The 14,776-nt window shown below is 40.3% G+C and overlaps 1 protein-coding gene across 3 annotated transcripts in view; it reads right to left on the bottom strand.

The window, feature by feature from the left end:
- Nucleotides 1–14,776, bottom strand: part of shisal1b (shisa like 1b) — a 36,600-nt gene that overhangs the window by 2,017 nt on the left and 19,807 nt on the right. For 2 of the 3 annotated variants that reach the window (XM_024803372.2, XM_004563797.3), the window contains exons 3-4: nt 11,219–11,432; nt 7,601–7,907 (exon numbers count right to left, since the gene is read on the bottom strand). In XM_024803372.2, the coding sequence (XP_024659140.1) occupies nt 7,601–7,907; nt 11,219–11,432 (521 nt within the window). Of the gene's footprint in view, nt 1–7,600; nt 7,908–11,218; nt 11,433–14,776 lie in introns of those variants that run through there. The other variant, XM_004563798.4, reaches the window with a different exon arrangement.

The following is a 14,776-nucleotide window of genomic DNA, read 5'->3' as shown; positions in this document are numbered from 1 at the left end:
AAAACTTAATACTTTTAGCTTCATGGATAAAATTGCCTCAGTGTGTGCTCTGTGTTTCATGGTCCACACTGATCTTTATATAACAACATATTGGCTTGAAAATGAGCTCAAGGCCAGAAAACACAAAAACTAATAAAATGGGCCAGCTCTGCTTTTCAAAAAGCAGCCAGCTTCACAGGAATATTTTACAAGTCTGTAATTCTTGTTAAGACTCCCATCACAGCTCTATGAATCACATCCACCAACTGAAAATAATTTCTGCTGCCCAAACAATACGACTGCACTTTAATGGGAAAAGAAAAATTTCCACTTTCCACACCTTAGCAGTGATTTACCCTCCATCCTTGTACACAGCAAATCCAGCATGTCCAAATTAACACTGTCGGATTTGATTTCAACACTATTAAAGTGTCTATATGGGTCCACACCAGAGAGTGTTAATTTAACTCTTTTTGGAGAGTTGGTACGTTAACTCTGATTTAGTGTTAAACACCAAATCTGTCTGGAGTTGATAATTTAACACTTGGTGTTAAGAGTTTATATATTAACTCTCAAAGAGTATTTTAGTTTAACTACGTAAGAGTTATCTTCTAATTCATTCTAAAAAGCGGGAATTTTACTGTTCTGAACTTCTAGAAATTTCTTTTGGAAATAAACATTTACTAAAAAGATGCAATGGTTTTTGAAAAACATTTATTCTGAACTGTGCACCACAATTTCAAAACATTTTCTGAAAGATGTAACAGTATACATGTTCTCACTTTCATTAGAAATTTGTTTATCAAAAGGTCTGACATGGTAAATGCAAATAACAGCATTCTCAACACTTATTTCTTCAATACAATATGCATGTCCTTCATTCATCACTTTGTGGAACTGCAACGCACTTCTGCTCTCCCCCATATTCCATCTTCACAAGCATATCCTGTGCGGAGATCGAATAAAAATTAGTTGACACTAATTAATGGCACAAATAATCCAGTAAACAATTGCAGCACAGTAAAAAAAAAGGAATCCTCTTTGAGCCATTACTTGTGTAAAGTATTTTCCCAAAAGACAAGGACACAGGCAACAGGTAATACTGAACTAAATGTAAAACCTCAACCTTTTTCATTTTTACCTAAACCGTGTGCACAAATCTCTGGAGGGATCTATGCTAACGTAGAACCCAGTCAGGACGTCAGCTACTGCTGTTTGCTCGTTTTTGTTTTTTTATGGGCGATCGTTTTCAGGCTTCAAGTAGCACCATTATACCAACATTTCACATTCTAGACATTGTTTTAGGTGTATTTGACCAAAAGTTTGACTGAAAATTCACATGCAAGCTTTTTTTCAAGGCTGTGGTATTTGCCCGCAAACAATACCTTTCAGCTAGCTAAAACAGAATATTATGCTATCACCGAGCAACACGGCTAATGCCTTTCACACAGCTTTGTCTCAACTCCAAAGAGCCACAGAAGTAAAAGCTCATAATAATAATTGAAACAATCTTTGAAAAAATGACTTACCAAGCATGGCAAACAACTCAAATATGTAGAGCAAAATGTTCTGAAACGGCTTCACTTCAGCTTCGATTGGAGCCGTGCTGAGGGCGGAGTCTGTGAATGTACTCTGTTGGTGTCATAGCCCCTCTAGGAGTTCAGAGTTAAGAGGTCAAGAGTTAATGTTTCCATTTTAACACCTCCAGATTTGACAGAGAAACACTCGATTTTAACTACTATCATTTTACACCTCAGAGTTACATTAAAAGAATGTGACTCTGCTTAGAGTAAAATTAACTCTACCTTTGCAAGGAGACTATTAACACCAAAAAATTTAACACTTTTGAATTTGCTGTGTAGGGACACAGAAATATTCTTTTATCAACAGTGTGACACAGAGTGCTTTTGGTTCTTGAAGGATACTTGACTGCACTTTAGAGAAAATGCAAAGTAAATGTGTGAAAACACGTCTAATAAAAGATCACAAACACAAGCACAAAAATAAACACAGAAAGTTGCACCAACCCCATCTTGCTTTTGGCAGTGCCAGACGTCACTGCACGACTTTCAAAGAGCTAAACCTGCTCTTCTTCTCTTTTAGCAGAACTGTCTGTGCGTCTGGCTGTCTTTGTAGCATCTATGATGTTAATTAACTCACACCACATGGAGTGTGTTGCTTTAATTGGACAAGGTCTTGGCATGCTGCTCTGTGGACAGACAGGCCAGGAATAATTTTATAATGTACAATTACATTATTACCTCAGAAAAAGGGAACCAGTGAGTTCAAAGATGGATGTGAATATTCAGGAGACAGAGGTAGGCTTTGATCACACTGACAGAAAAAAAAAAAGGGAAAAAATGTGAAATTCTGTTTTAGCCTTCTGGGTCTATCTGAGTGTCCTGTGCAGGCAGCACAGCAGGCGTTTAAGTGCAGGTGTCGAGCATGCCTACCTGTGACCGATCTGATGTAACAGACAGACTGCTCGAGTGGCGGAGGTGGCGTTTACTAGACTGGGCTATAACGCTGAGTCACTGGTGACTGACTGTAAGAAGCAGTGTTACAAAGGCTGGTGAGTCAACTATATATTGAATAGGCTGACAGATGCCACCTCACCTAGACCACTCTACCCATGGCTAAGCTCAGCTGGCCCAGTAAGCTACCAGCCTTGAGTGAGTGGGAGGTTGCTGGCATGAGGTGCTGCTCTAAGTCGGTGCCAAGTGATTCATCGGCCACCAGGGGAATCTGTGTGACGTGTTCTGCTCAAGTGAAGTGGTGTCATTTGATGTTGCTCAACACCTCATTTCTCCCGCTTTAATCTATGACTTCTCGCTGATGCTCAGCATATATTAACCAGAGTTGAGTTATGTACTTTTAATTTTACCACCAAACACGAGCAAAAAAAAAGTAATAAAAAATCTGCTTTTTTTGCCTTCCCCAGATTGCACACTTATTTTTGCTGGGTAAGTCTTAATCAGCGCTGACTGAAGGCAAACTAAATCTATCTAACATATGCAGTAAAAAATGCCAGACTGAATGACAGGAGCAGATCACATTTGTTCCAATTATGAAGTGGGGAGCGTCAAAGTGAGTACACTACACAAGGAATGTAAAATAAGTGATGATATAGAAAATTCTCACTGCCACTTCTTTTAAATCTGCCTTCTAGTGTCATGATGCTGCTCAGTACCACTAACTGCAAGGAGGTGGACAAGCAGGCAAAAGGGGGATGTGCAGATACTGGGAAGCCAGCCAAAGCTTTAATGTCCTAATAGCTGCGGGTGGACAACCAAGCAGGGCTCTAATGCTGCTGAACTTCCTGGAAGGTTTCAGTGCTTTTAAAGGGCTACATGAGAGCCCTGCTAAGATGAGTGACGCCAAAATGTTTTTCTGTGGCAATGTGATATCTTAATGGGTTCCCAGTAGTTTTTGTGCTACCACATCCTGGTCATATGAGCTCAAGAGCTACTTGATCTATGTCATCCAGGACACATTAACCGTCTCAGGCTCAAATTAAACTTTTTGTTGCTAATGCACAACCAAGTCCTGCAGTGGTACTTCTGAGTAAAAAATTAAAATATGCATGTGGGGTAATCAGGTTGTTAGTTTTTAACTGTTACAAATCTGCAACGCCTGCCTTGAGAGGGTTAATGTGAATGGATTTTAAACTGGATACTGAGTGCTAAATGGGAAAATCATTACCGCTATCTGGTAGCACATCTGTATGGTAAACATAAGACTACACCTTTATAGTTTAACCAAGCATAAAGAAAGGAAATGGGGAAAAAATGTTTCCCTGCCCAGATTATAAGTAGATGAGATGAGATGATTTTTGTGCTCCAAGAGTTGTCAATGCTTCCTTCAGTTTTAAACAGCTCCATGTGATCATCTGCTGAGCCAGCTATGATAATTTAACCTCTATCGCCTGATGGTTTTAACTCATTCCACGACCACTCTGAGGCCTCCAACACCACCACCTTCTCCAGGTTCACGTCCTCGCAGGATGACCCCTCCTCTCAGTGTGAGAGCAGCAGAGTTAAGGATGACTGCTACTACTAAAGCTACTGTTGCAACGTGCATCAAGACAGCCACCATAGTTTAATAGGTCAGTTATGTATTTATTAGGTTGTTATTATTATTATTTTATTACATTTATATGTATATACATATACATTTAACTTTTATAGTATTTTTATTATTTTATTTTAATTAGGTCTAATCATTGTGTATAAAGATTAATCAGGTGACCATTTACGAATCTTATTTATATGTTCCTCTTTGACCTAAACACAAATATTTGAATGATTTTTGTGAAATCATGATTTCATTTTCAGCTCATCCACCCGAAGGACTAATGAGCTGGGAAGACATCCGTCATCCATCCATCTGTCAATAATCTACAAGAATTGCTGACATTATGAGTGAGGATTTAATCAAACCTATGCACAATGATCACCCTCGAGGTCAGGGTCATATTTGTCGTTCTCAGTGGATTTGAATTCTCATTAGTTTGTGCAGTACAGCCAGCCAATGATAGGAAAACTTATCACTGCTTTCTGTATTTCACACATTATAATAACCTGTAAATTACAATGGATCGTGTGCCAGATGAGCTGCATCAGTGATGTTCTAGTTTTTTTCTATTTTTTTCTCATTAGCTGAGCGAGTCCACAATCTTTTAAGTGCAGAAAGACTTCCTTGAACTCCTCTTAATAAGCATTAGTTTAGTTCATTTGCAGGGATAAGGCATCCCCAGGCCAGTAGATATAAGACACATAAAGGTCCAAGCCAAACAGCTCCTACATAAATGTATTTTTTATCAAGCTAATGGACAAACTATAACTGCCCATCCTATTCAACACTAGGATAAGCACTTGAACAAATAGCGTGTAGAAAAACAAAGAGTTTGCAATAGTGTTTTTCACAAATCCGTTGTTTCCACTGAGTGACATTACCCTGTGAGTAAACTCTGCTTGGAAACAAACAGTGTGCCCCCCCTGTAATGATAATCCATGACTCCTGGTGTGGCAGGCTGATCATTCGTCTCTCACCTGGATCATACATCGTTAGGTGAAGAAAGAGACAGTTATGTTTTTGTACTTTATTCAAACCGAAGTGAATACGTGAATATGAGATTTTAATAAAGGGCATCCACCGAGGAAAAGTAATAACAGTTTCTCAGGCCGCCCACGCTGAACCCTGAGCAGATCTGCAGCAGCACATACCAGCCTGCTTATGTGCAACGTGGTAAGCAGGATTCCCACACGCTGAGTGCAAAGCTGCGCTCTCTCCCCCTCTCGCTCTCTCTCTTTAAGACCTGACTTGCCATCAGGACCTGCTTTGCTGCATGGGTTACCATTTGTGCTGGATTCCAAAGTTGCTGCGCGACTGGGTTGTTTTTAGATGCTGCTGGGCCTGTAATGGGACTTGACCCGATCTCTGGTTGTTTACATTTGGCCAACAGATGTCCAACTAAGTGGACCCAGTTTTTTGAGCCATAACTCTGCATCCTCTCTGGGGATAAAGATCTGTACCCCCGCAAATAAAACCCAGCTAATGACGCACCGTGTGGGCAACGTCAACTGCGGTATACACACAGAGAGAATCGCCCATAACGGTTACTTAACACATTTAGGAAAAAGTGTAAGCGTTATCTGGATTCTCAGAAGTGTTTCATTGTGTGAAACTTTCCCCCTCCCCCCCAAAAAACTATTCTGATCTTGCCCCAGAAACTGCTCGTGACTGAATTTATCTCGCAGCATCTGTCACTTTATTATTGATGTCAATGATTATGCAAGAACATATTTAGCTCATGGTAAATTTTGTCCTGTTTGTAAAAAATGCGGTTACATTTTTTTCTTGGTATTTTTAGATAGAGATCTTACAAAAGATGATACCAAAACACTATCAGTCCTAAAGCAGTTCCCATTACTCATCACAATGAATTACTATGAACTTATCTTGCTCTCATTTTCCGAGCCCACTTAGTTAATGAGCAGTTTGCTGCTATTTCAAACACCTTTTTTTTTTTTTAAATCGACTTCCTCTGCCTTAATGCTGGCTTCTCGCCAGTGCAGGTCAACCTCACTAGTCAAGGATTGATGAGTCCTATCATACTGAACTGACTTCACGTCTAATGAGGAGGCTCCGCGGATATGTTCAGTCTTAGTTAACCACGTTTATACCAGCAGAGCAGCCCCAGGATCCCTCTGCAGCATCTCAGCTCGTCTATCTATGGCTTCTACAGTCCACAGTGCTTCTTAAAGCCATTTGTCAAAACTCTACCCACATTAAATTATCATGACCCGAGAGAGATGTCTACCTCTAGGAAGAGACTGAGCCACAATCAGAGACAGATAGGGTGCACGGTGTCTGGAGACGCGCAACCGGATGAAAAATCGACTGCACAAAAATGTACGGTTGTTCAGGCTGCGCTCTGCGATTGTGCAGCTATATTCTGAAAGTTTAAACAATGTCTGGCAGAAGAAGAAAGGTTCCCCGCAGCTATGGCGTGTTACAGGTCACTCCTGGCATCATAAATCATCGCGTATGTTCTAACAGCAGTCACATGCAGCCTAACACACCTTCAGACGCCTGTGACTGCTCTCAGCGGTAATAAAAAAGATACGCTGAACACATAGCAGATGGTGTTTTGCCGCAGAAACTCCACAAATGATTTCTAATGCGACTCACAGTCGACTCATTCAAGTTAAATATGAGCTAGGAGCCCCAGGCGGGCACTGCAGCTTTCACATTATCCTTTTCTTTTCTATTCATTAATAATGATAGCTCCCTAATGAGTTGGTCAGACTTAAAACCAAGAAATATCTCTCACCCAAATTCCTCCTATAAAATAAAAGAAAAAAAAGGTTTATGTTGACACAGAGTGCAGCTATTTTGAGATGAACGACGCATACAGATCAGACGCTTTGCAGAAAATGATTCACTGCTGGGCAGAAGGGAGTGGAGCTCTAAAAGTTCTGTTGAAGTCTGTAACCCAGTGAATTGACAGTTGGTAATACCACTGGTCGGATCTAATCGCGAGTGTGATATCTATATCTTTGTGTTTACAGTGCGCCCCTAACGAGCGACTCTAGGAAATTAGGATCCGGAATGTTTGAGCTTCCTTGCTGCTGGCTTTCGGAAAAGTATGCTAAAAATGTTTTAATTTGTCCTGCTAGACACAGTTTCCTTGCCATGTTGCTGTCTGCAAACAAAACAATGAGCACAAAAGAAAACACGCAGACAAGAAAATGAGAGGCAGAATTAAAGGAACGATTTTTTAAAGGGTCGGCCGACTTTGGTTCTTAGCATCTGTAGCTATTAATGCTTTATTTTGTCAAACAAGCAAGAGGGTCTCTACTGCATATTTGCTTATCAGAGCAGAACAAGTTATTTTGTATAATAGGCAACAAATGGTTACGTAACACTTCCTACTCTATGGCGTCAAATGAGGGTATCACTGTTTCTGAACTTCTGTGGTATAAATATTGAATTTTTCACTACTTGTAATTCTGTTTTTCTCTTTTGACCGGAGACAGATAATTTTAGTAGTTGCAGAAATGCATCTGTCTATGTCCATGGCATCGAAGTTGACAGCTGTCATGTGACGGGCAGTGACTCACCATGCGGTGGATGTGTTGTAGGGCAGGAGCGTAGGGCTGTGGCTCTCCCCTCTGAGGCTGTGTCTGGGCTGGAAGTGGGTGGGGACCATGGGCTGCGCTTGAGCCTGGGCTTCGCTCTCCTCTGGCATGGACCTGTGCCACTGACTCCGAGCCTTCTTCAGCCAGCGTCCTCCAAGACCCCATTTCTCCAGGTAGATCCGGCACAGCTCGTAGTTTATGGCTGAGTAGTAGAGAAAGTCCAGAGCCAGCAGCACCATCACAAAGAAGCCGTAGATCCACACACCGACCAGGGCTGTATAATTACTGCAAGAGACGCAGACTGGGAGAATTAATGCTGGATAATCTGAAAAAGATGATGATAAACACTTTTCATATCCTCAGAACCATCATCTAGTTACCCTTACACTGGGCTTAAATCCCAAAAGCAACGATAGTGCCTGCCAGGTGTGAATGTTTGCTGTTTATGTGGCAAGACCAAGACATTTATCAAGTCCTCCCTTGATAAAAACTTAAAAAAATAAATATAGGGGGGGGAAAAAAACACCATCTGTTCCATTTACTGCTTCTTAAATACTGCTTCCTAAATTGGACAAAGAATTTCATTAGCGCAAGAGAGTTTTATACGTCTCGTTTTGGCTCTTACATAGTTTTCTCTAAAAATCAGCGCTCTTATTTTTCCACCTCTCATAAATTTTCTTCATGTATTACATGATCCAGCTGGATTTATGTGGGGTGCATTTGAACTTTTTGTTTTAGTCCACCCACATCCATAAAGTATAACAAGGTGAATGAGCAGAAAGGGCTTCAGAAAATAGCTTCCTGAGAGGTTGGGAAAGCAAAATTTACACACATACACAAAAAAATAAAAATAATCTTGTGGTGTCACATTGCTGCTTAAATGCTCAGGGCATGTAGGGTGGAAATATTACACATGTTCACGCACTGAATAAATATTCTGACTCTGAGAGGCAGAGATGACACAGGGTGTTACTTCAAAATAGAGATTTATTTGGAGTGAAACCATTCTTTTAGTTATGCCTTAATATGCAATTAGTGTGACTCCACTGATTAAAGCCCTTAGAAAAAGTGATATTCGAGTGGTTGTAATTCAGTAAATCAACTGAATCCGCTTCTGTCTGGAAACAATGCAGCCTTAGGGGTGTTTATCTGAATAAATTGCTTTAAAACAAACACCGAAGCTGCTTGAATGAATACCATGTCAGTAAATGCTTAACTGCATTTACCTTCCCTCACCTCTGCATCAGAGGCATTTACCTGCTATAATTTAGTTTGTATGTGTTCTAACAGACTAAAAATGCAGGGATATATTTGAGTCAGTCTGATCGCAGAGCAAAGAACGCAGATTGTGCACTGTTTTTAGCGAAACTGATCAGAACCGCACCGCTAACACCAACGCCATTCAATATTAATCACAGCTTTCCCAGAGACAGCAGATTGAAAGGATTATCTGTCAAATATATAACAATATTTGATGTTTTCCTGTGAATTTCTTGGACATTTACTCTAAGATGACTTCTCCATATGTTTCAGATCCACGATATTTCAGCTGCTCTGTTACTTTATAGGAGACGGCGCACAACATTGTGACAAAACCCTTGGAGTCAAAATGCCTTTAGTTTTACCTCAAACTCAACTCTAATCCCATTTTAACCATGAAGTGTAAGAAGGGAGCGCAAAATTATGGCCAGTTTAACTCGCTTGGCCAGCAGTAAATATCAAGCCTGCAGTCTTATTGGCCACTGAGCCAAGATAAAAGAGAGGCCCAACAGGCCATCTGACACTAAAAATGAAATATCATGACCTGCTGCAGGGCACTGTGTACCGTTTGAGACAGAGGCATGCTGGGAGGGCATTAGTACAAAGAGCTGTGGTTTTGTCACCCAAGCCTCCCACTGGGTGCTCCCACAGAAGAAGAGGGACATTTTTCTGTGTCCTTCACTCAGTTTAAATCTGCTTATACTCCACGCCATAAGCACTTCTTTCAGTTTAGTTGTCCTCTGTGAGAAATCTGTCATATCTTGGCATGTGTGCAGTTTTTTTTTAATAATGCCACACTGATACAGCTCTGCAATTTTACACAGACTTTTACTTTGAAACAGTCTAGGACTTTATAGACTCTATATGCTTAATAGCCAGCACTTAACCCCCGGCTTTGCAAAGGGTTTCATGTGGAGGCGTCATACTCAAAACACATAGGCTGCTTTTAGCATCTGCTCTCCTCTGTGGTGGTATTGAATACCGCTTCAGGTGTAGGTCAGTGTCAACAAGGTCTCTGAGCACGATACCATCAAGAAGGTCTGGAGACCAAAACAAGCTGGTTTCATATGATCTGAGATAAATTTATCTGTCGCTGTAGCAACTCACATACAGCTCTCCCAAGATTCAGCGAAGCCAGTTTTCACTAATTAACTGTGACATGCAGGTTATCTTTTGGTATTGTTTGTTTCGTTTTAGCAGGATACTACTTAATGGTGTGGGTATTTTTTTTTAATAGTTTGATTTGTATTGGTTTTTATTAACTCTCCTCTCTCGATTCGGGTTGGTGGATGATGGTGTTTTCATGAAGTACACATGAGGATACTCCACCTGACTTTCATTTTTCAGTCAGGTGATTGGGCTGTACCACTGAGGATAGAAGAAGGAATGGGATGATTTCTGTCTTGGGCTTTTGTTGAAATGCTTTTGTTATTATTTAAATGTCTGTTATAGTATTAGGATGCTCATGTTATTTAATGTAGGAGTTTTTTTCTGTGAATAAATTGTAAATATCTCTAGGTTTGACCCCCATGATTACAGCGGAAAGAAAGTATAAGTTAGGGTTATTCAGGGTTGTTGGGGGATTTGATTTTTGTGGACTGGAGTCACTGTTAGGTTCTCTAATGTCCCTCTGTTTGTAAAGTTTTTGGTAAAAAATCAGTCAGAGCTCTGCTCTTGCACTTGATATAATCTCCATACACTTCAAACAATGTAGTTACTGCCCTGAAAAAGGATTGTTTTCCCCATAAAACCCTACAAGTGTGTTTCATGTTTTAAATACAGTCAGCCGAGGGTATGTGAGACATGTTTAAAATATTTTAAAACCCTCACAGCCTGAATTAAAATTCTGCACATTAAGCTAGCTAAGACTCTTGCAATTTTTTTCTTTGCAAATGCAACTTTTGCCTGAAGTTCACGTTTACTACTACCACAGGTCCTATTGGGCAATTATAATGCCTGATAGCGAACAGCGTGACAAAACTCATAATGGTAACAAAAACACACACCTAAAACAAGAGGTCAGAAACAGACTCTGATGGAAATATGTATAAAACTCCATGTATTTAGTCCTTGTCCATATGTGTCTTGTGCAGCCCATTTCTCATCAGTATGCCATGATTCTCAATATTTGACTTTGTTAAGATGGGCAATGTTCGAACTGGTAACCCTTGAGTAGCATTGGGCATCTAGGCCTGAAGATGCTAACTGTGATGTTTTATTTAATCTCTTTTCTAAACCAAGAAAAAAAGGAAAAATATGACAGTGCAGATTTTTGTCTCAGAAGATTCACAGTGAAAATCCATTTGACTCAAATGGCATCTTAAACGATTACTCACTTGTGTGCATAACCATCAGGGGTGGTGGTGAGGTTGACCTGCATGACCAACTGGAACTCAGTCTCGTTGCAGCAGTACTTGAAGGCGGTGTTGTTGTGGTGGCAGCAGAACATATAGGTCTTGTTGTCTGAGAGGCGTGGGCAGTGAAAGCCAAAGTGGTACCGCCCTTTGTGGTCAGAGTAAGGTTCACACACTCGGTAATGAGCAGAGAGGGCTGCAGTGGTGGGAAACAGGGGGAGAGAAAAAAAAAAAAGAAACCGTAGATGTAATATTCAGGAGCTAAACAAAGGACTCATGACCTTTGAGGCAGAATTTGTGTTTGTCTCCCAGTTCTGAAAATGACAACAACTCTCCAGGAAGCACCTTTCAACCTACAGCATCCAAACTGCAAAAACATAATCGTGAATGCTTGTTTTCTTTGGAGGCCTCTGAAGATACACGAGTGGATTGAATTCGGTTAATACCTCTGGCGAAGGACAAGCAACACAAAACACGGTGTACTTGCAAAAATAATCAGAGAGTAGATATTAAATTATGCATGCAGGCGCATGATGGCAAAAGCAGTCATTTTTATTCTTGAAGGAACACAGAGACTATCAAACTGATTAGCTAATCATTCAAACCAGACGGCATCGTCTTATTTTCTTCATGTCGTCACGCCATCCAGAGATTTCATAGGAGCTTACTGAAATATGAGCTGGAAGTTATGGAACCTAATGGCACTTGTTGCAGTAGTGGATTCTGACACATCAGTGGGTAAACTAGAAAATGTGTAGGTGGTGGTGGCAGACTCGCAGCTTGATTTCTTGTCTTTACCTACAAGTTTCTTGAGGCCACAGAGTTTTGTCTCTGACGGCCCGCTTACTTTTATCATCACGTCTAAACCCAAAGTTTTCCCCAAGAGGGATAGCGGCGTTTTTCTTGTTACTAGTCCAACAAGCAAGTTCTCTGCTTGTTTCACAGAAGAGGCTGATGTCAGGTGGCACATGCTATTACAATTTAGCCTGAATACAGCATTACTCTACCGGTTTAATGAGAGAGATCTGAGTGTGCCAGGTGTGCTCCGGTATACTGGACATCTTTGATAACACCCAAGCGTGATACAAACATAAGGGTGGCTTCTGTGCGTTTGTATGGAAACAACAAACATCTCAGATTACTTGACAAAATGAGTATATAGCACGCTGCTTCCCCTAGGCTGACCGCCTCGCTTCATCCTCCCTCCAAAAGAAGGATCCCCTCTGTTTTTTGTGATTGTGTGTCTGAGTGTTTTTCTATTTTGTCATTCTATTTATAGGTGAACAAAGAGTTTCACTGTGAACCTGGTGCCACCTAACTATATGGTTTTAAACACTGTTGTTTAATCTTGGACCGGTTTCACTTTTATTTAACTCACAGTACAGTATCATAGGTTGTGTTTTTTTAATGCAGTTTTTGTTCTGCACATACACAATACATGACTTAAAAAAAGAATTTCAGTAAAATGGGGTAAATTTCAGAAATCTGAACAGAAATTAATCAAAGCCAAAGTCATCCTGAAAAGTATAACCAGTCATTTGGGCAGATGAAGCCATACGGGTGGAAACAGTCAGTTCTTTATGCAGCTTCATGCAGTCCTCTGGCTTATTTGCATTCAGCCAGAACTACGCTTACGAGTCCCTGCAGCTTTAGGGGAAAGTGAATGTGTTACTGTCTCGTGGGGGGAAATAATAATGTTTCCAAGATGGATTCTGGCAACCAGTAAGGATCAAGTAAAAGAAAAAAATCACAAGAATTGCAAACCAAACTCTAATAATAATAAATAACCTATCTATTTATAAAGCTGATAATCATGCCTGTTTGACATATTCATTGTTTCACAGCCATTTAAAACAGCCTATGACCTGTCCAAAACTATACATAAAGTTCTCAAAATGCCTATAAGCACTGGAAGCCAGAATAGTGACAAATATACAGAATGCACTGAAGCATGCATCATCGTGCAGTTCACTTTTATATTTCTTTGCAGTCTCCGATAGAGGGATTATGTGACAATGTTTTATGTATCTAACAGGAAATCTATTGTTCATTTCCAGCTCCACAATTTTATTCTGGGACTCTGCTGAAGTAACTGCATATGATTCAAAGTCTAAAATAATTCTTATGGATCTACTGAGACTCAGCAGCACCTTAGTTCATCCTCTGAAACAAGCAATTCTAAAACCATTATTAGTTACAGCCACACTAAAGTGTAAGACGCTTCCTCTGACTGCTAAGAAACCAAATGTTTAAAGGATTACTTGTACAGACACTCACTTTATTATCTTTGATTTTGGTGTTTGTTTCATGTGAGCATCCTCCACAAAATAGGTACAACAGCTTGTATGTAAGCATAGCAGTGTTTTTGTTACTTATCTGCAGGTGAACCAATGAGATTTTAATCTTGTTAATAGCTCTATATGTGGCATTTGCAGGTCCTGTAATTCTGTTTTCACTTCTTGAAAGATGCCGCTCCGTGGGACGTGTACCTGATTGATCCTTCTCTTATGTTTTCTTTTTCATCAATAAGCTGCCAGTGCTGTCAGATTTTTAGGCTTCATTGATGTAAAACTGCGTTTTACTGTGATTTAATTCATATCAGCATTTCTGTACTTGCTTGCAGAATCACTCTGGCACCGTGTATTCTTGTTTGGCTTTGATTGATAATTCTCAGCTGAATCACAAATTGAAATGATGTCACTCCATGTGAAGTGCACTGAGCTTAGTTTGATGTTTTTATTGTAGCTTATTTATCCTTCTCATATGTGCTTCCTTTTATGAGCCCAAAAAATATGACTGTGTTGTCAGTTAAAGTGTTTCGGCTGTGATTTAGTTCAAGGTCCACTTGTGCAGGCAGTGTGATAGAAGTCTTTCACTCATCTCAGGCCAAGACAGATCAGCATTTGAAAGAGACCTCTTTCAGGTTATAATGAGCTTGCTGGCCATCTTCGCTTCAGCGATGCTAATTTCAGCAGGAGAGGCTGTAAAATGAAACACTACTGAAGGGCACGGTAGAATTAAAAGTCAAGGATGGCTTCTTCAGCAGTGAAAGGAAGCTCTTCATTTGACCCTTGCGTTGACAATACAAGTCGGTTAATCCATGAAAAAGTTCTGCAGCATGCTCATGTTTTTATGCCCTTTAAAAGAAGAGGGTCAGCGGCTGAGGGTTAGTAACCTGGTAATAAAGAAACAGAGGCCCTTCACACTGTAAGTGGAGTATAAAATTCTCTAATGATGCACAACTGGAAACAGACAAGTTCATCGGCAGTCTCTGGCTTCTCAAATGAACAACAGCTGCTTCTGGAAGCGATACCGTTGTAAACACACCCACCTGCTTAATTTCATTAACACCTCTTGAAGTTTAGGATACAGTTAACAGCTTGGCTCCTGAACTACAGTTTGTTTACTGCCTGTGGTCTGAAAACGGCTGTGGCTCTCTCTCTCTCTCAGCAGTGCAAACACACAACATCAAAACATCAGTCAGTGCTCACCCATCACTTTTTTTTATCCATAACTGCGCTCGCATCTGCAGTTTGTCTT

The sequence above is a fragment of the Maylandia zebra genome, linkage group LG7 (assembly GCF_041146795.1).
Source record: "Maylandia zebra isolate NMK-2024a linkage group LG7, Mzebra_GT3a, whole genome shotgun sequence".
Taxonomy (NCBI): domain Eukaryota; kingdom Metazoa; phylum Chordata; class Actinopteri; order Cichliformes; family Cichlidae; genus Maylandia; species Maylandia zebra.
This window is presented reverse-complemented; position numbering and strand designations above follow the sequence as displayed.